Raw genomic sequence first — 23,387 nt, forward strand, 5'->3', positions numbered from 1 at the left:
TAATTATTATTGCAGAAACAATGGCATTATACTCTTAGCATTTTTCTGTGCATCCGCATTAGTGGATATTAACGGATTCTGGAAATTAAAATACTTGACTCTTCCGTGGAACTTTGCAAAGAACTAAAAGCTCGTTTGAATAGATGTCAGAGTTTTCTTCATAAACAATCTCTGCTTAAGATGGAGGTAAAGGAGATAATAGGCTACTCATTCTGACTTGGCTATTTGAAATTAATGAACGCATCTATGAATCCTCAGAACAGTATCAAAGCTTCTCCCATTAGTCACCATAAAACTTTCCTTTGAACAGGCTCCAGATTTTTGGAAAATAGTTTGAAAAATCAGTTCACTCTGTGATAACTTTGATACATTAGAATGGATCTGAATTCCATTTTTGGTGATTTCATGGATGTGTCCACGTAGCTTTCAAAATATCTGTGTGTCGATTCTTTTTTAAAATTTCCCAGCATAGTTTAAAATCCTGATTTCTTGGTCATTTCCCAACCAATCCTGTTAACCTTATGAGGTAGTCTGGACAAGAAACACACCCAGAAGTACTAGCTTTAACTTTATTTAATGTTATCTTAACAGCATCTTAAAGGGACGCGGTGGCTCAGTGGGTTAGGACGCTGAGCTTGTCGATCAGAAGGTCGGCAGTTTGGCGGGTCGAATCCCGAGTGCCCCGTAACAGAGTGAGCGCCTGTTACTCGTCCCAGCTTCTGCCAACCTAGCAGTTTGAAAGCACGTAAAAATGCAAGTAGAAAAATAGGGACCACTACGGTGGGAAGGTAACAGTGTTCCGTGCGCCTTTGGCGTCTAGTCATGCCGGCCACATGACCACGGAGACGTCCTCAGACAAGCGCTGGCTCTTCGGCTTTGAAACGGAGATGAGCACCGGCCCCTAGAGTCGGAAAGACTAGCACGCCTGTGCGGGGGAACCTTTACCTTTTAACAGCATCTTGGAAATCTTAGTATATCTCTCCCTGCTTATCTTTACAATCCAAAAAAACTAGGAAGGATTCCCTTCTGAGATGCTCACCATTTCCCTATTGCTAGGCTGCCTCTTTTTTTTTAAACCAATGCCTACTCTGCAGCTCTTCTTCCCTTCTCTCAAGGTCATTCTCACAGACCATCACATTACCCAAGTCTGAATTGCTCAGCTTTTCTGCAGTCAGTTAAATTCAGCTGGATGCTACATACCTCCATGTAAAATAATCTTCCTATCTGTTCCATCAAACTTCATAGACTCAATTAGATTTTCCTTCTCATCGCTCCAATAGATCCTGTCACCGTTCAAATAATCAATAGAAAGGCCAGTTGGCCAGCCAAGGTTTTCAGAAACCAGTGTGTTCCTCTGCTGTCCATCCATCCAGGCGCTTTCGATTTTGGGTTGCCTTCCCCAATCGGTCCAATACATTAACCTGAAAAAGCCAAACAAGCAACTATTAATTATTTGTTACACATTTTCAAAAACATCTGGACCAGAAGAAAGAGAAAGAAATCTTGACACACACACACCCAAAATTGTTATGAATTGTTATGCATTATTTCATATTGCTTATTGTTAAAATTATTGTTGTTATTATTTTGCGCTCAAGTCAGAAGTATCAAGAAGCTTCCGAGTTGAAAATACTCACCCAAGCTTAGGGTTGACCGCTATGGCTGCTGGCTGATCCAGCAGAGAATAGATTAACCATTTCCGATACCTCCCATCAAGTTTTGCCACCTCTATTCTATTTGTCCCAGAATCAGTCCAATAAAGGTGCCTAATTAAGAAAAAAAATGCATAACTCTTGAGTCATGTTTAACATTAGATGCCTAAATGTTTGTTTGTTAATCTTCCTTTTATTTATCTTTGTTTCATCTTCCTTATATTTAACTCAATTGGCCTGAATCAGGCAGTTTTCAAATCAGGATCTATGCAACAAGATTCCCCTGCTGTAAAACCCCAAAACTGCACTGCTAAAATTTCACGAGATTATGCCAGCACAATTTCTTGTGAATTTTTTTTCTTGAAAATAAATGAAAAAGTGTCCTTAACTTCTAGTAAGTTTAATAGGCCCATTAAATAAGAACATTTCAAATGGCCACTGAGCATGAAAAATGGCCAGATAGTAAGATCTTGTTATATCATAACATCGCTAGCTTGTCCATGACAACCTTCAGAGGCAATAATAGTAACAACTTTAACAGTGAAAATAACAAATACAGACCCACAAAAGTTTACCCACCTCATCCATGAAACAAGAAATTATGTCAATTTGCATTCAAGAAGCATTTTGCACAGGAAAAAAATATTTCAGTGATTTTGAAGTGTGTGTGTATGTTTCTGAAGCACTTTTATCCAGCTTTTGCACTTACTTGCCAACCCAATCCACCGCTAAACCAACAGGACTGACCAAGTATCTAAGGTTCAGGTCAACTTCTTTCACGGGGTTATTTCCACCGCTTTCAAATGTGGGGATATATGCACGTTTGATGGAACCAAATTGTGATCCACGTCCAAGAATGCTGTAGTATACAACACCTAGGAGAGTTCAGACCTCTCTTTATATTTTCACTGGAAAGAACATTGTTTAGTAGGACAATACTGGGTGTCCAACATTTCAAATATGGGATTCATAGAAGCATGCAGTAACTCAGTTCACACATTGCGCAAATGTATACATTGGTTTAATTCTGATACAGCATGACTTGTTCAATGGATTACACTTTAATAATTCTGGCTTAACATTATTTTGAATCAGATCACAAATTCTGTTAGGCTAAGCAGAACTGACCCAACCGAATGCCTTTTTGTTAAACCTCCAACTTGCTGACTATTTGCAAAATATTCTGAAGCTTAAATTGTAGCAATGGATATGTATATCATTCACCCATTTGCGTTGTATTTAGGAAGCACTGGGCAGGGCAGGTGACAGTTTAAAACCATATGAACCAAAGAACAGCACTGTTGAACCTGAGAAATTTAGTCTCCACATGCAGAAACTCTTGGAACTGCTTCAAAGAGGTGTGCTGCCTTGGAACAGCAAGAAGAATTTCAACAGACATCGTATAAAAATTAACAAACTGGAAAACCTCTCTTTATAAATGGCTAACTAGGATGGCAGGATCCCAATTTTTAATACAGCATTCTTAATTAGCATTTGGTCCTCTGGAAGTTAGCTTACTAGATGACCGTAAGTCCACTTCTTGGTATTTTTATCCTAATGCTGCTTTAGCAAAATCTTAACCAAATAGCCATGACTGCATCCAATGCTAAAATCGTGGCTCCCTAAATGACATTTGCAAAGGAAAGGAAGACCTCTCTTTGGTCCCTACTAAATGGTTTCCTTGGGTATTATGTATTGGTAAACCAGAAATGGTAGGAAGCTGACAACAAGATTCTTCTCTACTCCCTGCAGCAAGTTTACTACGTAGAGATGATAGTTTAGAGCAGTGTTTCTCAATCTTGGCAACTTGAAGATGGGTGGACTTCCAACTCCCAGAATTCCCCAGCCAACATTGCTGGCTGGGAATCCTGGGAGTTGAAGTACACCCATCTTCAAGCTGGAAAGGTGGAGAAACACTGTTTAGAGCAGGTTTGTGGTGGGGAGGGGGGAGAGGGGTGGCAACCCCCCCCCAAATATTTAAATCTAATTTGCAAAGTGATTCGTAACGCTACATTTCACAAAGTTCTTACAAGCTACAATCCTGTCTACTTTATAGATAAGGAACGTTATATCATTACATGCCCATAACGTACATAATGAATCCATGGAAAAGAAAATTCTGAAGAAGTTACTTCTCTGCTAGTAAAATCCTCCCTCCCCTGCCCCCCTCCCCCACGGCTACACCCTCGAAAAGAACCTTCTGTTCTAATAGTCAAAAATGAAAACATACTTAGGTCAATTCCTTCAGGATCCCAATGGTAGTCTAGTGCCTGAATGTGTTCCTCATTTTCAATATAGTCTGAATATTGCTCAGATGACATGTTGTATCTCCGAATGCGGACATTATCAGGCAGAAGTAAGATGGGCGGGTTACCTAAAAAAACCAAAACATTTTATTGTTGGAACTCAGCAATTCAAACCCAAATGGGATTTTTAAAGCATCTGCCTGTAATTTACTTTCTACAAAGTAGTTTGGTTTATTAAATGTACCACATTAGCTATAAAATTCAGAGGCTGTTTTTGACCATCCTTATTCTGTTAAAATGTTTTGCCACATTGTAGCCTCCTTGTTATCCATAGATAAGCTTGTCAGTACATTTTAATAATTAGATTTGTTGAATCAATGGCGTGCCAGATGTTGACTTGACACCTTGAATGTGTCCCAGCTAGCCGGACTGATAGGGAAGGTGGATGGTGAAAGTTGTAATTTAACGACCTCTGGAAGGCTTTAATTGAAATGCAGTGAAGTGTTTCACAGTTGTCTCTTTGAACAGGACGTTCCTATGCCTCCTAATAAACAACTTTAAAATTGGCCTCCATTTCAATATCCCATTATCACTTAGTCAGGAGAAGAAGTGCTTGAGAAACAGGGATACAACATGCACCAGTATTAATAATGGAGATCTGAAGCTTGGCCCTGGACTAAAATAATTTCCATCTCGGGAATTCCTATTTTAAATAGAGATGGCTGGGAAAAGATTTGCGTTAATTTATACTGCATAATGAACTAAACACAGAGACTTGTAGTACTTTCAAGACAATATATTTTATGAGGGCATCAACTTTCACAAGCAGCCGTCATTGGGTTTCTTATTACCGAGCTTTGACTACAGAGAGAAACATACCTCTCCCTCTCTCTGTAGTTAAAGTCCTGTTAGAAGTTCTTTGATATTGTCCCATCCTGATTGTTGATGAAGACCTTTGTTCTAATACTGTATCTTCTCACCAGAACATCTCTCCCTTTCAATGAAGGGATATATCAATGCCCTCAGCTTTAGCACCTCAATGGAAATAACACTTTGGATGGAGACCACTACCCTTGGGTTGAGTAGGACTGGAGAAGATCTCTCCACACAATTAGGCTACACCTGTGGTTATCCTCTCTCTGGTCAGCTCTGTGATCTGTATCCCTCCTGTAAGATATGCTGGCTGTAGCCCCACCTACAAAATAAATAATTTCCAGGGAAATTCTGGCTGCTTTTACCATTGGCTGCACATTGCCTTCCCAGCTGATCTCCAACAGATCGAAATCCCTCAGCACAAAAGCATTCATAGCTTCCTTTAGAATTCTTACAAAGCTGTGGACAAGTACCGAAGAATTCACATTCGTTGACATCTGAAATCAATGATAAATAAGAGTTTTCATTTATTTTTTTTGTTTAGAATAGAAAATAATGCCTTTGTTGAGATGCTATTTTCTACTCTGACAATTGCAATGTTTTGCTCACTTTTATTTCATTTTAACTCTAAGCCAGACAAATGATATTAGGTTTGCCTTGACAGCAGAATCTCTCCCCCATCTGCCCTTCAATAATCATATCAATTTGTGTGGTTTTGTTTTTTAAGAATAACAACAACACAGCAACAATTTCCAACAGTGATTTAAAACATTCTGTGACATAGGATTTGGCACTACAAAAAGAAAAACAGAAGTGAATAAAATAAGTTTGGAGGAAAAGCACAATATATTGTTATTTTGAGGGTTCAAGGTAACTGGTTGCTGAGCATTTCCAAGGTGGAAAATGAAGTATAGATGAAAATTTTACCATCACAGGTATTCCTGTCCAGGTCACTGGGGTGGTATCCAGGCCTGCAGGTACATATAAAGCCTCCTTCATTCAGGTTGGTGCAATTGTGTTCACAGATATTTTCAGCACATGTTCTGCCTGTTCCAGGATCTTCAAGAAAAAGACATAGTTTTGATCAGACAGGATCATAGAATTACAATTCATAGCATTTCCCCGCAATTTCCCTTTGCCTTTACCCTCTTCTATTCTTAAAGAAAATAGTCAAAATCACAAAGCAAGTTTGATTGAAAATACCATTGTTACTAAAGTAATAGTTTTGTGGATGATTGTTACACTTGGGGAGGGGGGTAGAAAACAATTATGGCAATTTTAAAAACCAGTCATAATTATGCTTTACAAAGAAGTCATCTGTTAATTAACAGCAAATCCTTTTCAAAACAGCGATGATCTGATCCATTTTAGAGTTAATTCATATATATATATAGTACCAAGCTGCTTCATACCGATGGTGCTGAAAGGAAGAGGGAGATTCAAATTGCATTTTAATGAACTTTGGTTAAACTGTCATCACCAAAACAACACACCAAAAACATCTGTTGATGAGGAGCAGACTGTAAAGTCCTACCACTTTGGCTTCTCTTTTTACCAGCAATATATTTTTTTCTCTTCGCCTTTCTTCCATTTTTATTCATCATGATTATAGACCAACAACACCAGCACTCACAGCAGTTTGCAAAAATATCAAATCCATAAAAATGCCACAAAGATATCCCATTATTATAAGGCCACTCCTGATAGCTCGGCTTTACTATTATGCCTCAAACATCTAAGGCTCTAAAGAAAAAAGTTTGTGTTCACTCTATTAATGTCAATGGGAGAAAAATCTTTGAAATCTTTGTTATACAGGACACTCTTTTACTGTTTCTGTTGGAGAGATATCTTTTTTCTTAATTTATACATACAAAACCATGACTATACATTTTACTAATCCCTATTAACTGCACTCAAAAGTGTTGATCAAAAGAAACAGCATATTTAAAATCACTGGCAGAGTAAAGATTCTTTTCTTTCCTAGTTTGCTTTCAATAAATGTGCTGACAGGATACACAGGTTGATGCGGAGGGAGCATAGTTCACTATAATTTGAGGCAGTCTTTCATAACTCACTTGACTATGAGCCAGCAATGTGCAGAAGCAGCCAAAAAAGCTAATACAATCCTGGGTTGTATAAACAGAGGCATAGAATCAAGATCATGCAAAGTATTAGTAAAGGTAAAGGTAAAGGTTCCCCGACACATGCGTGCTAGTCGTTTCCAACTCTAGGGGCCGGTGCTCATCTCCGTTTCAAAGCCGAAGAGCCAGCGCTTGTCCGAGGACGTCTCCGTGGTCATGTGGCCGGCATGACTAGACGCCAAAGGCGCACGGAACGCTGTTACCTTCCCACCGGAGTGGTCCCTATTTTTCTACTTGCATTTTTACGTGCTTTCGAACTGCTAGGTTGGCAGAAGCTGGGACGAGTAACAGGCGCTCACTCTGTTACGCGGCACTCGGGATTTGACCCGCCAAACTGCCGACCTTCTGATCGACAAGCTCAGCGTCCTAACCCACTGAGCCACCGCGTCCCTTAAAGTATTAGTACCGTTTTATAAAACCCTAGTGAGACCACACCTGGAATACTGCAACCAATTTGGGTCACCATACTACAAAAAAGATGTTGAGACCTTGGAAAAAGTTCTGAGAAGAGCAACTAAGATGATCCAAGGCCTGGAGACTAAAACGTATGAAGAACAGCTGCAGGATTCAGGTTTGGCTAGTCTAAAGAAAAGAAGAAATAGGGGAGACATGATAGCAGCATTCCAGTATTTGAGAGGCTGCCACAAAGAAGAGGGGGTCAAATTATTCTCCAAGGGCAGGACAAGAAACAATGGTTGGAAACTGACCAAAGACAGAAGGAACCTGGAATTAAGGAGAAACTTCCTAACAGTGAGGATAATTAAGCAGTGCAACAGCTTGCCTCCAGAAATCGTGGGCGCTCCATCAATGGAAGTTTTTAAGAAGAGACTGGACAGTCACTTGTCTGAGATGGTATTAGGTTCTCCTGCTTGAGTTCCTTCCAGCTCTATTCTATTCTAAACTCAGTTCCTTCTCAATGGGCCAATTTTCAGCATCCATAGATTCCCAAATGGCTTGGCCAAAGAATTATGGGATATGTAACTTAAGATATTTGGGGAGCGCCAGGTTACTTAATGCTGCTTTCAGTTGTGTCACAAAGATAAAAATCTGCATTCAGGTTTCAACTGCTGGAATGGTGCTACCAAAATAAATGAAATGGGGGCAGTTAAGAAATGGAGAGAGACATCGTATTTCAGTGTGACAAATCAGAGGAGAGGCATTTTCCTCTTTGGGGGATTGTTTTACTTCAGTGGATTTCCCCCCAATTTTCAATCGCCCTGAATCGTAAAGTTTCCACCTCACCCCATCCGAGAAATCCTGCGAGAAAACAAAATAAAAAATACATAGTTTCCATGCAACCACAACAATACTCACTGCAGCCGAGCTCGTCAAAGTGGTTTCCACAGTCGTCATAATTATCACAGACATAATGCAATGGGATACAATTTCCATTACCACACTTGAATTCTTCAGGGGTGCAAGGTTTAGGAGTAGGTTCTTTGCCTGAATAAAAAGGACACACGGACTCTGCATTACTGTGCAATAACTGGTAAAATTATTATTCCGCAGACTATATGGGCAAGAGAAGAGGGTGAATATAGGTACGAACACCTGAAACGAAGACAACAGACAGCAAATTAATCTATTAACTCCTGTGGTTCAGATAAGTGGATAAACCTACAGTGCTCTTCTTTCTCATCACTTCCATCTCCGCAGTCATCCTCCTGGTTACACAACTTCTGCCTGTAGATGCAGCGATTGTTCTCACAACGAAAGCGGTGGGGCTCCTCACAGACAACGTCCACTGAAATCAGAGAGATCACAAGAGTTCAAATATTGTTTCTGGGTCACTGATTAAAGTACTTCCTGAACGTTAAGACAGCAGCGCTAAATTAATAGCAGAACTCATCTATGTTTAAGGAGATGGGACTAGCGCAAGCATGTAGCTTAATTTAATCATAATCAGGGACAGCTATGCATTCGGGGACTCACTAATCCTATATCATCAGAGATATTCCATCCTATTATCTGAAGTTAACTTATGGCCAAGATTCCATCTTTCTTTCATTGGCTTTCCTCCGTGGCAAACTGAGTTCCGTTCCGTTCTGTTTTTGCAGAGCTAACCTGTTGTCAAACAGAGTCCTATGCACCCTTATTTATTTATAAATTTATTTTATCTGGAAAAAAGTTGCATTTATATTATTCCTATATTAATCTCTGAGTTTATCACAAATAGATCTGAGAAAGCATTTTGAGATTCTTTTCAGGTTGACCTGAAAAATATCCAACTGCCTGATTAATTTTCTAACTCCCTCCCCCCCCTCAGGCTTCTCTATACGTTTAGTAATCTCTCTATTTCATTTGTTGTATTATACATTATGCATTATATCAATTCCGTTATCCATAAAAATGCATGTGCCCAAATCAAAAAGGCTGTGCAACTAGGTCGAAGCATCTGTGCGTTTTCAAAAAGCACCCTCTCGATGTTATAGAAAAAGCTGATCTTGACCCAAGAGATGATCAGGATGTGGGAAGTCAATTATGTGGTTGCCAATCTATCATCCAAATACAAAATCAATCTATCAATTTTCCAATTTTCCGGCATTTCAAAGATAGAGGGTCCAAAGAAAGATGGACTTAAAATGGGCTTAAAAAATAAATAAATCTTTAGCTTACAGCAGAACTGAAGTTCTTCATCTGTCCCGTCTCCACAGTCGTCATCACCATCACATTTCCAATAGGGCTGAATACAGACGTGATTCTTGCACTCAAACATTGAACGGGGACAGTAAGAACCATTTGGATAGCGAGTGGCTGATAAAAAAGACATTCAGATTTAATACCGTGGTCGTTGTACTACCATGCAAGCATTTCTTAATCTTTTTCTTCATACATAATCTCATTTTATATGTTTTAATAAATTGATGTTTTCCCATTACTAAGGTATTCCTATTTACTGATTCATTGGGTCCTGACTTGTACAGGGGTTTAGTAATAGCAACACAGTACAACTTTAATAAGGGGTATCTTTTTTTAAAAAAAAAACAACCACCATTGCTTTAATCCTCTACTGCAGGAGTTCCCAGCCCCCGGTCCGTGGACCGGTCCCAGTCCGCAGCCTGTTGGGAATCACAGTTGTTGGGAAGTGGTGAGCAGGCATGCAAAGCTCCATTTGCACAAGCAATGTGCACACACAAAACCACCTCTTCCCTGCCCTCCACTGCCGGTCCGTGGAGCCGCTAAGACTACCACTGCTGTACTGAGATTGTGCAGAACGTGTAATATGGAGTCAAAACAGAAAAAGAATTTTGTTTTTTTTTAAAAAAAGTAATCAGGCAGAATAAAGTGTGTACAGGCAGTCCATGACCTACAGCCAGTTATTTAGCGACTGTTCAAAGTTACAACAGCACTGGAAAAACTGACTTAAAACTGGCACGTGTGCTTACAACCGTCGCAGCATCGCCTTGGTCATGTGATCAAGCTTTGGGCAATTGGCACGTACTTATGACCGGTACAGTGTCCCAGGGTCACGTGATCGCTATTTGCGACTTTCCCAGCTGGCTTCCAAGAAACTCAACGGGGGGGGGGGAGGGAACCAGATTTGCTTAACAACCGTGTTATTAACTTAGCAACTGCGGGTAATTTGCTTAACAACCATGTTACAAAGGGTCATAAAACTGTGTGTGATTCACTTAACCACTACCTTGCTTAACAACAGAAATTCTGGTGTCAACTACGATCATAATTTGAGGACTACCTGTGTCTAATTTCTCTCATTGCCGACAACCTTAGAGTTGAGGAATACAAGAGCAGATCTTAGGGACCTGGGAGACTGTGCAGGAGGCTGCAGTGGGGCAAAGGGGAGGATGATGCTGGAATTCTCTTATTATCGTTTCTGCTCACCCCAGTAGCCTTCAGTATTTCTTGAAATTCGTAGAAAAGAAACGTAGCCATTTATTTCCCCCACCTCAACCCAGGGAAAAGACATGATATTGTAAGGAACTGGCGTCAAATTTCTGCCACAAATCTGAGAACTCACGACAAGATGCTTCGTCAGAGAAATCCAGGCAATCCGCCCTGCCATCGCACTGGAACCGTTCTCCAATACAGTGGCCACTGTTGCACTGGAAAAAACCTGGCTGGCAGGTCCTTAGTTCTAAACAAGAAGAGTAAATAACTGCTGAAATCTTTTTCTTTAAAAGTCATGAGGTGGGTGGTTTGGTTGGGGAGGGAGGGAGGGAGGGAAGGGGAGAAAGAGAGAGAGAAAGAGAGTCAAGGGAAGGGCAAATTCAAACTGCAATGCATACCACAGTCCACTTCATCTGAGTTGTCTTCACAGTCATTGTCATGGTCACACAACCACCGAGAGGGAATGCAGCGCAGGTTTGCACACTGATACTCACTTTCTGTGCATTCACGAGGACCTTGCAAACAAAGAGAGAATCATCCGAACGGGGTGTGAACTTTTGCAAACTCGCTCCGAAACAGAACACCTAAATCTGTCGATAACGATTTTTTGCTTACTTGCTAAATCTTTTCATTAAAAATATTTGAAATTGCGCAGTTCGAAAGGGACAGATCCCCCCTGCAACCCGCCCCTCCCGATCAAGACATCAACTTACCAGTTCTAGATAAAATTCTAGCAAGTAAATGTGCAAAGTATTTCAATACAAAGCAACCAATACTGCAGGTTTTTTGGCAAGAAAAGAAAGCACGTACTGCAGTTTTGTTCATCGGAATCATCTCCACAGTCGTCATTTCCGTCACACTTCCATCGCAGTGGAATACACCGGTGATTATCACAGCGGAAATCTCCCAAAGGATCACAAGTCAGGGATTCTGTAGAGCACACACACACACACACACACATGCCCAAGATAGAGAGAAATCAGTTGACAGCAACAATTAACATGCCCTTCTCCAACACAGTTTGGAAAGAAGAGATGTGCAAATAAGGTTGGTACATGGATGGCAATAGCAGAAAATTAAATTGTAAAAGACTTTGTTGTAAAGTGACTCCTCAAAGGGTATACTTTGAAAAAGAAAAGAAATACAGGTAGTCCTCATTTAGCAACTGCCTTGTACATTGACCAATGGCAGTTATGATGGTGATGAAAATGTAACTTTTCAACCGATCCTCACATTTACAACCTTCACAGGTCTATAAAGCCAAGGAAATTTAACTCCTGGCAGGCAAGCTTGCCTCTATTTTGTACTCATGCCTTACATTTTTCCTGAAAAGACTACTGCAATTTGTTAAATCTCATCCTGTTCATTTCAGCCCAGTGCTCACACTTGTCTACAGCAGGGGTCCCCAACCTGTGGGCTGCGGCCCAGTACTGGTCCGTGGCCTGTTGGTCACTGGGCTGCCGCAATGGCTGGCAAGTGTGTGCATGCACCTCCCCATTCATGCTAGTGCCGCCACACAGGTGCTAGCAGCCCTGTTTGCATGTGTGCAGGGTGCTAGCGCCCCATTTTCACAGGCACACAGGCACCAGCACCACCATGGATGTACGTAGCCCGCTTGCGCATGCGCACAGCACTAGCACCACCACTGTGCACGTGCCCATTTTGCACATGCACACACGTACATTTCCCTTCTCCTCCCTTTCCCTCCAGACACCAACCCAGAAAAGTTGGGGAGCTCTGGTCTACAATATATCTTTTAAATTCTTATTTCATTTAAATGTTAGCCAGTTTCTCTCAGCTTTGTACTTAAGTGTGTTAAGTCCCCCCCACCCCACCCCCAATCTCCTGAACCAAATCACTGATAAAAGTGTTGAACAGTACCACTTTATAGCTCCTTCTAGCTGAAGTGGAGATATTGAGTAGTCTTTTGGTCAACTATGAGTCCATCTATAGCAGGAGTAGCATCTACAGCTCTATTTTGCAATTTTATTAAGTAGAGTATTATGAGATTTGCTTCCCTCCAGTCTTTCAGAACCTCACTTTCAGGATTTCTCTAAGAATACCAAGAATCATTTCTGCTTCAGTACCTTAGAATGTAATCCCTGTCATCTTGGATACATGTATACATTTAACTTAGTCAAGTTCTCTCTTATCCTCTCCTTGTCTGTCCTAAGTTGAAATTTTCCCATTCCCCAGTGGCATAATGATCACCAGCTAGGGCTCTGTGCAGTGGTGGGATTCAAATACGTGAGCAACCGGTTCTCTGCATGGATGCCGCTTCCGGAAGTCCGTTCTGGGCCTGGGCAACAAAAAATTAGCTACCAGTTCTGCCGAAGTGGTGCAAACTGGCTGAATCCCACCCCTGGCTCTATGTACTTTCTGAGAGAAGGCAGACACAAAACATAAATTAAGACGTTCCACCCTCTCACTGTTACTCACTAGCAACTTTACCACTTTCTCCTAGCCATGGAGCACTTTGGTTTTCTTTTAGTTAAAGGTAATCGTATATAATTATTTATATCTTGCCTTTATTGCTGTTATAAATAAACTCAAGGTGGCAAACATACTAATACTCCTTCCTCCTCTTATTTTTCCTGACAACAACAACCTTGTGAGGTGAGTTGGGCTGAAAGAACACGTGTAGCTGAAAGTCGTGTGAGACTAGAACTCACAGCGTCCTGGTTTCTACTCTGTTGCCTTAACCGCTACTGGCTATTTTTCCCAATTACAAAATTATGCCCAGATGAAAAGATACCCATAAATCTATGTTCTAATTCACAGCAAATAAGCACAAATTATACTGCCCCTTGAGCGGATACAGCAGCAATTGAATGTAGACAGTAATAACTAGGTGATCGTTTCAGATAATTTGGACCTTCACAAGAGCAAATATCAAGAGAAATCACAATTTCAATTGCAGTAAATAAATTACCTCCATGGTCTTTAATTTCAAGTGTTGTTAATAGCCTCCCAGGTCTTAGCAAATGAAAAGCAACCATTACTGTGACATTCTGCTACCAACATTCTCATAGAGGCGTTGCTGGCAAATAGCATGAGAGCAAATATGGGGCTTTCAGGTTTTTTTACAAGACATCAATTTTGCAGCTCCTAAACCTACCACAGCCTTGTTCATCACTGTTGTCTCGGCAGTCATTGTAACCATTGCAGACAGACCAGAGAGGGACACAGCGATAATTGGTCCTACAGCTGAATTCTGTGTGATTATCGCATCGATAGGCAGGACCCACTAAAAGAAAAAAGGAAAAAAAATGACATGACTTTTTGATCAAATTCTTTATTAGAGAAGATAATAAGCATCACTCCAAGGTTATTTTCAAAAATGCAATAGTGAATAAACCATAATCATTAATATATATTCATTTTTCAATTCAATTAAGTGTGCTCAACAAGTGATACAGTGACTGTATTTGTTTTTTTTTTAAAAAAAATGTGTACTATGTAGATGCAGATAAATAAATAAAATAGGCTTCCTTAAATAGCAACTTCCTAAACCCAGTAGTTGGGAATTGAGGCTCAACATATCTGGATTGTACCAGTAGGGGAAAATTAACTTTAAATATTCTATTCTTCCTTGATAAGTCCCTTATCAGAAGTGAGCCCTTTACTTATGATGGAATTGAAAGGTAGAGGTAAAGGTTCTCCCGCACATGCGTGCTAGTCGTTTCCAACTCTAGGGGCCGGTGCTTATCTCCGTTTCAAAGCCGAAGAGCTATCGCTTGTCCGAGGACGTCTCCGTGGTCATGTAGCCGGCATGACTAGACACCAAAGTCGCACGGAACGCTGTTACCTTCCCACCATAGTGGTCCCTATTTTTCTACTTGCATTTTTACATGCTTTCGAACTGCTAGGTTGGCAGAAGCTGGGACAAGTAACAGGCGCTCACTCTGTTATGCAACACTCGGGATTCGACCCACCAAACTGCCGACCTTCTGATCGACAAGCTCAGCATCCTAACCCAATAGCTAACTCCAGTTCTTCCTAACTGTTTTATAACCTTATAATTGCACTGGCCTAATTCTCTCCCATTAGTATAAGATTTTGTCAATAAGTATTCATTGTATACCAAAATTGTTGGGCCCAGATAATTTGGTTCAACAGAACCAAAATCTGGGCCCAACAACTTTCATATGTACTGTATTCAATTCTTTAAACAATTTGAGGTTTAGAGATATCCTCAATCTCAGACTAGATCTTTTCCTGATGTGACACAGGGATTCAATAGACTTCTTTGTTGATTTCATATAAAATTGCTTGGATAGATGTTACATTACATTTCCACATCACTTACAGATGGCATATGATATCTGATTAGATTAGCATTTAAATCGGAAGTTCTATGCATCAGTTCAGGAATAAACTCAATGAGTCTGATAGGGCTTAACCCAGTGCTGTATATAGATACCTGATGGCGCTCTAAAGGGTTCACTATTTCAAACCAAGGAGGAAGGCAGGGACTTGCCTCTTTCCCAAATTGGTTTCCAAAAGAAAGGGGTCCTTCATTTAGGGAAAATGGGGCAGGAAAAGCAGTGGAACAGTTCCAAACTGTTAGTAGGTTTTCCCTCAAAGTCTTTCGCATCCAAGGACAAAGTGACTACAGGCGAATAAAGGCCTGTTCTTCCATCCCTTTCAACATGGAAGTAACTACTAGTTTAGTCAAGATTAATATTCACATCCAAAGCATCAGGTGTTTCTTCAACTGGAAGCAATGTGACTGTCCTTACTTCGTGTGCTGCAATATGCATCATAGGAAAGATGCACCTCAGAGAGTGATTCCCCTGCACACTCTCATTCTCCTGCTTTTCACCTTGTTTGGCAGTTACGGCTAAGAGTAAAGCCAAACGGTGCCTCTTAATTGGTACAGCAACGCTAAAGTAGCTCAAGTTGCGTTTTGCTTACTGCATTCGTGGAATGGTTCATCGGAGTTATCGCCACAATCATCATCCACATCACATTTCCAGGTCTGGGGGATGCATCGGCCATTGTTACATTTAAACTGGCCTGGAGGACAAGTTCTGCTGGCACAATGAGTGCTCTCCTCATCTGAATTATCACCACAGTCATCTTCTCGATCACACTGCCAGGTTTCCGGGATGCACCGTTTGTTAGCACATTGCCACTGGTGAGATTCACATTGGTGGTTGGCTAAAAGAAACCAGAATTTTACATTGCTAAAAACATAATAATAATCATAATACAATTTCACTCAGAGAATGCCCCATATAGATAGATAGATAGATAGATAGATAGATAGATAGATAGATAGAGATAGATAGATAGATAGATAGATAGATAGATAGATAGATAGACAGACAGATAGACAGACAGATATAGTTATAGATATATAGATATAGATATAGATATAGATATAGATATAGATATAGATATAGATATAGATATAGATATAGATATAGATATAGATATAGATATAGATATAGATATAGATATAGATATAGATATAGAGTCCCCAAGGAGTAAATCTGATGGCTATACAGATAGTCCTCGGCTTACAACAGTTCGTTTAGTGACCGTTCAAAGTTACAACTTTGGAGGGCTGGACTAGAAGAGCTCCAAGGTCCCTTCCAGCCCTGTTCTATTCTATTATATTCCATTCTGAAAAAAGTGACTTATGACAATTTTTCCCATTTATGACTGTTGCAACATCCCCCTAGTTGTGTGATTTACATTCGGATGCTTGACAACTGGTTCATATTTATGACAGTTGCAGAGTCATATGATCAGTTTTTGGGATCTTCTGGCAAGCAAAGTCAATGGGGAAGCCAGATTCACTTAACAACCGTGTTACTAATTTAACAACTGCAGTGATTCACTCAACAAACGTGGCAAGAAAAGTCGTAAAATTGAGCAAAACTCACTTAACAAATTGCTCACTTAGCAATATAAATTTGGGGCTCAATTGTGGCCATAAGCCTACCTGTACTAAAACTCAAAGCAGCTCTGGTCTCGGGAAAGTCTTCGTGGCTATTTTGTTGAGATTTGTCTATTTCCTACTCCTAGAAACAGAACAGTCTAGACCTGTTTATGCTCATGGGTGATATTTATGAATAAATCTGAGATCTTGAGACCACATACCACAAAGCACATGATCTTCATCGGATCCATCAGGACACTCTGGGACAGTATTGCACAAGGAGTAGGAACTAGTACAGTTGCCATCATTGCACTGGAATTGCCCGACGCGGCAGTACCTAACTGGACACATGGGAGGCTCATCGGACCCATCCCGACAATCTCTTTGGCCGTCGCATTTCCACCAGACAGGAATGCATCTACAGGAAACGGAAAATGGGTTTCATTGTAGGAGTTCACCAGTACGAAGTACAAGTGCATAGCTGGTAGCAGATACCGCAAATGAAAAAAAGAGTCTTTCCCCTTTGCAACCCAAAGCATGGCACAGGCGTATAACTTTAGTCCAATCTGCTCGTTTTAACAGCACCGCAGCCTCCCTGGTAGCAAAGCGACAAGAGGCAATGCTACGGAAGAAGTGGAGATGAAGAATCCTACGCTACTGGGCCCTCCAAAGGCCAGCAACTCTTGAAGTTGCTGGCTGGAAGTTCTGGGAATTGTAGTCCAACCTTCTAGAACAGGGGGGTCAAATTGCTGGCCCGCAGGCCGGTTTCATCATACCGAAGCCACGCCCACCCCGTTTGCCGGCAATGCAAAAAGAATCGAGATACATTGCAACACATCACGTGACGTGGCAAGTTTGACGCCCGTGTTCTAGAAGCACCATCAGTGAGGGAAGGCTGGGATAGTGAGTAGAAGGTCAGACTACAACGGAGGATTTCAGATTCAGATCCTTATTCTACATAAAGCTCACTGAGTGTGGACAACTTTTTTTTTCTTACTGATCAAATGAGAGTCATGAGGTAACATACAGCATCCTAAGTGAAAGCACCCTTGAAGTATAAGGACATAAAACACAACAAACAAAGCAATTATGTCACTGCATATGCCTACCTTTCAGTGTCAGCACACAGGAATTGAGTGCTGGAGCACATTGGGAGGCAGTGAGCTGTGCTGCCCAAATGGACTACCATAAAGTTATCAGGACATTCACAGGAGTAACCGGAGCCACCATTTTTTATTAGGCACAGATGAGAACAGCCCCCGTTGTTGGTCCCACAAGGATTGCTTACTAGTAAAAAAATGAAGTGAGAAATATCTAATTATTCCCCATCAAGAAAATACCACAAATGAAGTTATTGGTAATAAAATGGTAAAGAATGCTCCAATCTTTGCTCTGATCCAGCAACCCAATGTCTGCATTTTAAGCTACAGATCTGAATCAGGATAAGTTGGACCCAAAGACAATATTTGAACTGTTCCCTCTATGCGAAAATGTTTAAATGGAATACAAGTAGTCCTCGAGTTACAATAGTTCATTTAGTGACCATTCAGAGTTACAATGGCACTGAAAAAAAGTGACATGACCATTTTTCACACTTACGATCTTTGTAGCATCCCTATGATCATGTGATCAAAATTCAGATGTTTGGCAACTGGCTCATACTTATGACCACTGCTGTCTCCCAGGGTCATGTGATCAACTTACGCAACCTACTGACATCCAAAATCAATGGGGAAGCCAGATTCATTTAACAACTGCGTTACTCACGTACAGCTGCAGTGATTCACTGAAGAACTGTGATAAGAAATGTCATAAAATGGATGAAAACTCACTTAACAAATAACAGAAATTTTCTCACTTAAAAACAGAAATTTTGGGTTCCGTTGTGGTTGTAAGTTGAGGACCACCTGTATTCAGCCCACTTAACATCCTGGAAAAGTCCCCTGACTTGTTAAATAGAAATTAGGGACAGTTTACACGGAGTATGTAATCAGGGGCTGATAGTAGATTGTGTTGAGTATTTTCCTTCCATCTTTTGCACAACCCATGAGAAATGGCAGATCAGCTTGAGATTTGGCATATGGGACAGATATGGGCTGAAAATCTGAGCAAGTCAAAACTACTTCCCAATGTTCAGCAGAAGGAACTGATCATCCAAAACATTACCAAGCATAAATTTAAACTGATGATAATAGCACACGATAAACTGATTCAAGCAGTAGGCAAAACAGAAGGACTCTTTTGTAAACTGCCCATGTCTTTCCACTCCCTAAGTGGAAAGCTAAATCAAGAATCCAAATCTACCCTTCTAGAATAAATCCCTTACCTATTGGTTGCCTGTATGGGTGATAGACATGAATATCAAAGGGTCTGTGAGTGGTGTTCGCTAGAACCGATCTGCCTGTTCCATTATATTTATTTCCCTTTTCAATGGTTCTTGTGTTCCAGTCAGTCCAATAGATAGTATCCTCAAAAATTGTAATTGCAAATGGATGGGGTAACACCCCATCGTACACGGTATGACGATGCTGACCATCAAGATCTGAGTACCTATAAGAAGAAAACATAACACATAACAGTGAAAGGAAAAAAAGGCAACAAAATCCATAATCAACATTCTGCTTGTTTCTGAAAGAATGGAAACTAAATAGTAGTTATAATTATGACCACAATCATACAAAATACTACTTTGGGATTCTTTAAGATTTCTATATTATCTTAAGGATTACTTATGAAATACTTACTTCATAAGTAAGCATGCTGGTATACAACTGCCAATCATTCTGACTTAGCTCATCCTGACAGTGAAATAAATTTCAAGGCAAACAAAATATATCACTAGGCCAAACTAGCTCTAGTAAGTGAGATTAACTGGATTAATTCCACCAATCAGAGCAGTCCCTACCCTAGCACTAAGATACCTACCTATTTGTTGAATTACCATTAAGAACATTAATATTTTTTTTAAAAAAATGTGGTTAGAATAGAAGGCAATTCAGCAAGAAAAAAGCAGAGCAATATATGCATTATTGTGCCTTACAAAACTCCACATTATGACGATCTGGAATTCTTTTATCATTATTGACTGCTAATTGTTGTATTGAAATCACACAGCAAATAGTTTTCTACTTGGTAATTATAGAGCAGAGGTGTCAAACTGCCGGCCCGCGGGCCAGATGCGTCATGCCAAAACCGCGCCCACCCCATTGCCGGCAATGGGAAAAAAGTCACGATACATCGCGACACGTCACGTGACACGGTGAGTTTGACACCCCGCTATAGAGCATGTGCATCTTAGCTGAATTAAAGCTGCCACTAGAAGCTAAAGCTAATTGGATAACCCTCAAAATCTGATAGGAAGAGTTACCCCGTTGCTTTATTCTTCTCTATGTACGTACTCAATGTAGTTCAGATGGGCGTCTGCCCAGTAGAGCTTGTCGTTGGTGTAATCTATGGTAAGTCCATTAGGCCACTCTAACTTGGCAGAGATAATCACCGTCTTATTCTTGCCGTCCATTCCCACGCGCCCGATATATGGCCTCTCTGCCCAGTCTGTCCAGAAGACTTGCCTGTTTTAATAAACACAGTAGAAACTAATCCACAATTTGCCGGAGGAGATAATGGCAATACAAAAATAAGATACATTTCCCTGGACAAAAGGAGGAAAAGCTGAAAAAGGAAAACACCCTGCTAAATAAGCAAACAAACAGCAAAAGAGGAAATTTATCACAGCAACCTCCAGACCGCAAGGTGAGATTTTTAATCTTTAAAATATATTGCTGCTGAGAAAGGCCCCAGTGGAAGAATTTTAATCTAGTATTTGCTGAGGACTGATATAAATTCTTCCGTATGAAAGGATTGGATTAAAGTTGATAGAGGCTCAGACAGATAGACACACGCGCGTGTGCACACACACAAAGACGCACACAAATGTTTTACAAATAGAGGCATTAAAGAAAATGCTGAACCCTCTTACCCATATTTAGGATGAACAACAATCGCTCTAGGGTACTGAAAACAGAAGGTGTTGTTAGGATCCATGCACCGATCAATTAGTTTTTTCCGGAATCGGCCATCCAGCTCGGCTACAGAGAGGCAATCTTTATTGGCATCTACCCAGTAGAGTTTTCTGAAATATTTGACAAAAGGCATATTACACCCACTACGTCTTCACAAACATCTTTTTTTTTCTTCTCTTAATTACCAACATAGGTCTGAAAGGCAGAAAAATAAAGCAAAAGAAAGCTAGCTCAGCGCTAGAACACTGCAACTTGGGGTAGTTTTCCGTCAGCGTTCCCTGGCAGACCAGAAAGGAAACGTGACAAGATAAATGGATTCTACTCTATTGCAAAGCTATTATTAACTGAATCTTGCAAGTCATAAAGTACAATTGTCCCACAGTCACTTTTACAGGCTGAGAACGTAGGGAAGGTTTTTTCTGAGTCTCTTGCTCTGCCAAAGATGTAGGCTGTGGGCTATGCTGTGTCTCAGCTGACCGGTCCCTAGGCAGCATCTCTTCATCCCATCTCCCAAGGTCTTTCTCACCTACCACTACATTATCCCAGGTTCCTAAGTTTCCCTCTGCAGAGCAGCATTTGTCACTATGTAGAATTACAGTAAGAATTATGTTTTGCTGGCTTGGTTTACCCACTGTTGATTGAGTAAAATAGCCAGGGCCTTCAATAACCAATATTACAATTTAGGGATATCATGGGACCTTGCGGCTTTGGATTGTCCAGCTCTGTTAGAATATAATTACTGAAAAATATATTAGTATGCACTGAATTACACTGATTCATGAAGTAGACTTTGAGCTATCCTTTTTAAGGCTGTGCACACCTCAAAAATTATTCTGAAGAATTGCTTTAGATTTCACTCAAGCACAAAAATATCACTCCTTGATATTTTTGGAATTTTTTAGGGTTCTGCAGCAGCCTGGAAAAAAGATGCAGCTGCTTTAAGCCCACTCCTTAAAACTAATGAGACTCTTTAACGCAGTGGCATCTTTGAAGCAGAAACCTGAAAATACCAGAGTCATGTGGCCTTGCAACAGCTGAAACATTTCCTTCCTCCAAATCAGTTTTTGAAGTGTGAGAAGCTGTTACCACTACAGTGTTATGATCTGTAGTTTTTAGTATACCAATACAAAATAACATAGATGGAAGCAACATTTACTATTTAGAGTGTTTGTTTGACAATGTTGGAGGCCCTAACGCTGCCATGCTAGCACCTTAGCGCTGGAATAATTTTCTACCCATTTTCTATCGCCTAAAAGATCTATTAAGATGATAATTATCCATTCAAGTCCATGCTCTCCATGGAAAAACAGCCCTGAAGTATGGTAACAATACTTGGTATAAGGATAATCAAGAATATGAGGCAATACACAAAAAATACAATTTTCACTATTATTTGTGATAATTGCTTTTAAAAAGATAATTGCTTTTTCAGCCATGGTGGCTTAGTGGTTAGAATGCAGTACTGCAGGCAGATTCTGCCTAGTGCCAGCAGTTCAATTCTTACTGGCTCAAGGTTGACTCAGCCTTCCATCCTTCCAAGGTTGGTAAATTGAGGACCCAGATTGTTGGGGGCAAGATGCTCTCTGTAAACCACTTAGAGAGGGATGTATATAAAGCGGTACATAAGTCTAAGTGCTATTGTTATTGCCAAAGGAAATGGCTGGGCGATTTGCTATCAATACAGCTTTCCCAACCTAGTGCCGCCCAGATCTGGGGGGGCAGCAGTTCCCCACATTACAGCCAATCATCGTGGCCAAGGACTGGAACTTGCATTGTCGACATATCTGAAAATTGCCAGGCAGAAGAAAACGTGATCAATCTATCACCTTGAGGACACAAACTGAGCAGTACCACTTTTTGAAAAACAGCAAGAGGCATACCTTCCAACCCAGTCAACAGCAATGCCTTCACCATTGGGCACACCATCACTAATGATTGTTTCTTTGTTTGTCCCATTGAAAAACATTCTTTCTATGACCTTCCTGCCTACGTCAATCCAGTACAGCCTTTTTTCCACCCGGTCAAAATCCAGAGCCACCACATTTCTGAGTCCTTGCAAAATGAGAGAGTAAAGCCGGCCATCTGTAGTGAGATTTCTCAGATAGTATCGATTGCTAAAGATAAGATAAGGTGAGATGTTACTGTTCTGCCGGCAACTTCTCTCATCAGGTTCACGAATGTAACCTGGGGCACACTTGCAGATGTAGCTGCCAACGGTGTTCTCACAGATCTGGCTACATACAGATGGTGTCTCATTGCATTCGTCAATGTCATCACAAGACCTTTTGTTGGACATGAGTCTGTAGCCAGGATGACATGAACAGTAGAAACTAGTCTGGATGTCTACGCAGATGTGGTCACAGTTGCTAACTGAAGGATCGGTGCATTCATTAATGCCTAGAATAAGACAAATGAAACAAAACGTTACTCCATTGTTATTAGGTAGCATTGGTTTCTGATGGTTACATTTACTACTACTTACATAAACCTAGTTTTCCCCCACATGTTGTTCTTGTGTTGGACTACAACTCCCAGGCTACCTTTCTCAACCAGCATGCTAACCTGAGAAATTGGAACTATAATTAAACACTTTTGAAGTGCACCAAATAGGGAAGAATGAGATAATTCACTGAAGCTATAATTCCAAAAGGCAATTGGTAATAGCTAATCAGCCTTTCTTCAACTAGTGATGATCTGTAACTGTCTCAACACCTGAC

The 23,387-nt window shown here is 40.6% G+C and overlaps 1 protein-coding gene across 1 annotated transcript in view; it reads right to left on the reverse strand.

Annotated features, from left to right (window-relative positions):
- Positions 1-23,387, reverse strand: part of LRP2 (LDL receptor related protein 2) — a gene marked incomplete at both ends in the record, with an annotated part of 142,107 nt that overhangs the window by 14,238 nt on the left and 104,482 nt on the right. The window contains 20 exons of the mRNA XM_081324714.1: positions 1,197-1,421; positions 1,638-1,766; positions 2,362-2,527; positions 3,883-4,026; positions 5,137-5,268; positions 5,699-5,830; positions 8,227-8,355; positions 8,534-8,656; positions 9,529-9,666; positions 10,892-11,008; positions 11,160-11,276; positions 11,572-11,691; positions 13,880-14,008; positions 15,679-15,924; positions 16,873-17,069; positions 17,761-17,938; positions 18,978-19,201; positions 20,050-20,220; positions 20,628-20,780; positions 22,551-23,067. Of these exons, the coding sequence (XP_081180840.1) occupies positions 1,197-1,421; positions 1,638-1,766; positions 2,362-2,527; positions 3,883-4,026; positions 5,137-5,268; positions 5,699-5,830; positions 8,227-8,355; positions 8,534-8,656; positions 9,529-9,666; positions 10,892-11,008; positions 11,160-11,276; positions 11,572-11,691; positions 13,880-14,008; positions 15,679-15,924; positions 16,873-17,069; positions 17,761-17,938; positions 18,978-19,201; positions 20,050-20,220; positions 20,628-20,780; positions 22,551-23,067 (3,487 nt within the window). The remainder of the gene's footprint in view (positions 1-1,196; positions 1,422-1,637; positions 1,767-2,361; positions 2,528-3,882; positions 4,027-5,136; positions 5,269-5,698; positions 5,831-8,226; positions 8,356-8,533; positions 8,657-9,528; positions 9,667-10,891; positions 11,009-11,159; positions 11,277-11,571; positions 11,692-13,879; positions 14,009-15,678; positions 15,925-16,872; positions 17,070-17,760; positions 17,939-18,977; positions 19,202-20,049; positions 20,221-20,627; positions 20,781-22,550; positions 23,068-23,387) is intronic.

This window comes from Vipera berus (genome assembly GCF_964194415.1).
Source record: "Vipera berus genome assembly, chromosome: 1".
NCBI classification, from domain to species: domain Eukaryota; kingdom Metazoa; phylum Chordata; class Lepidosauria; order Squamata; family Viperidae; genus Vipera; species Vipera berus.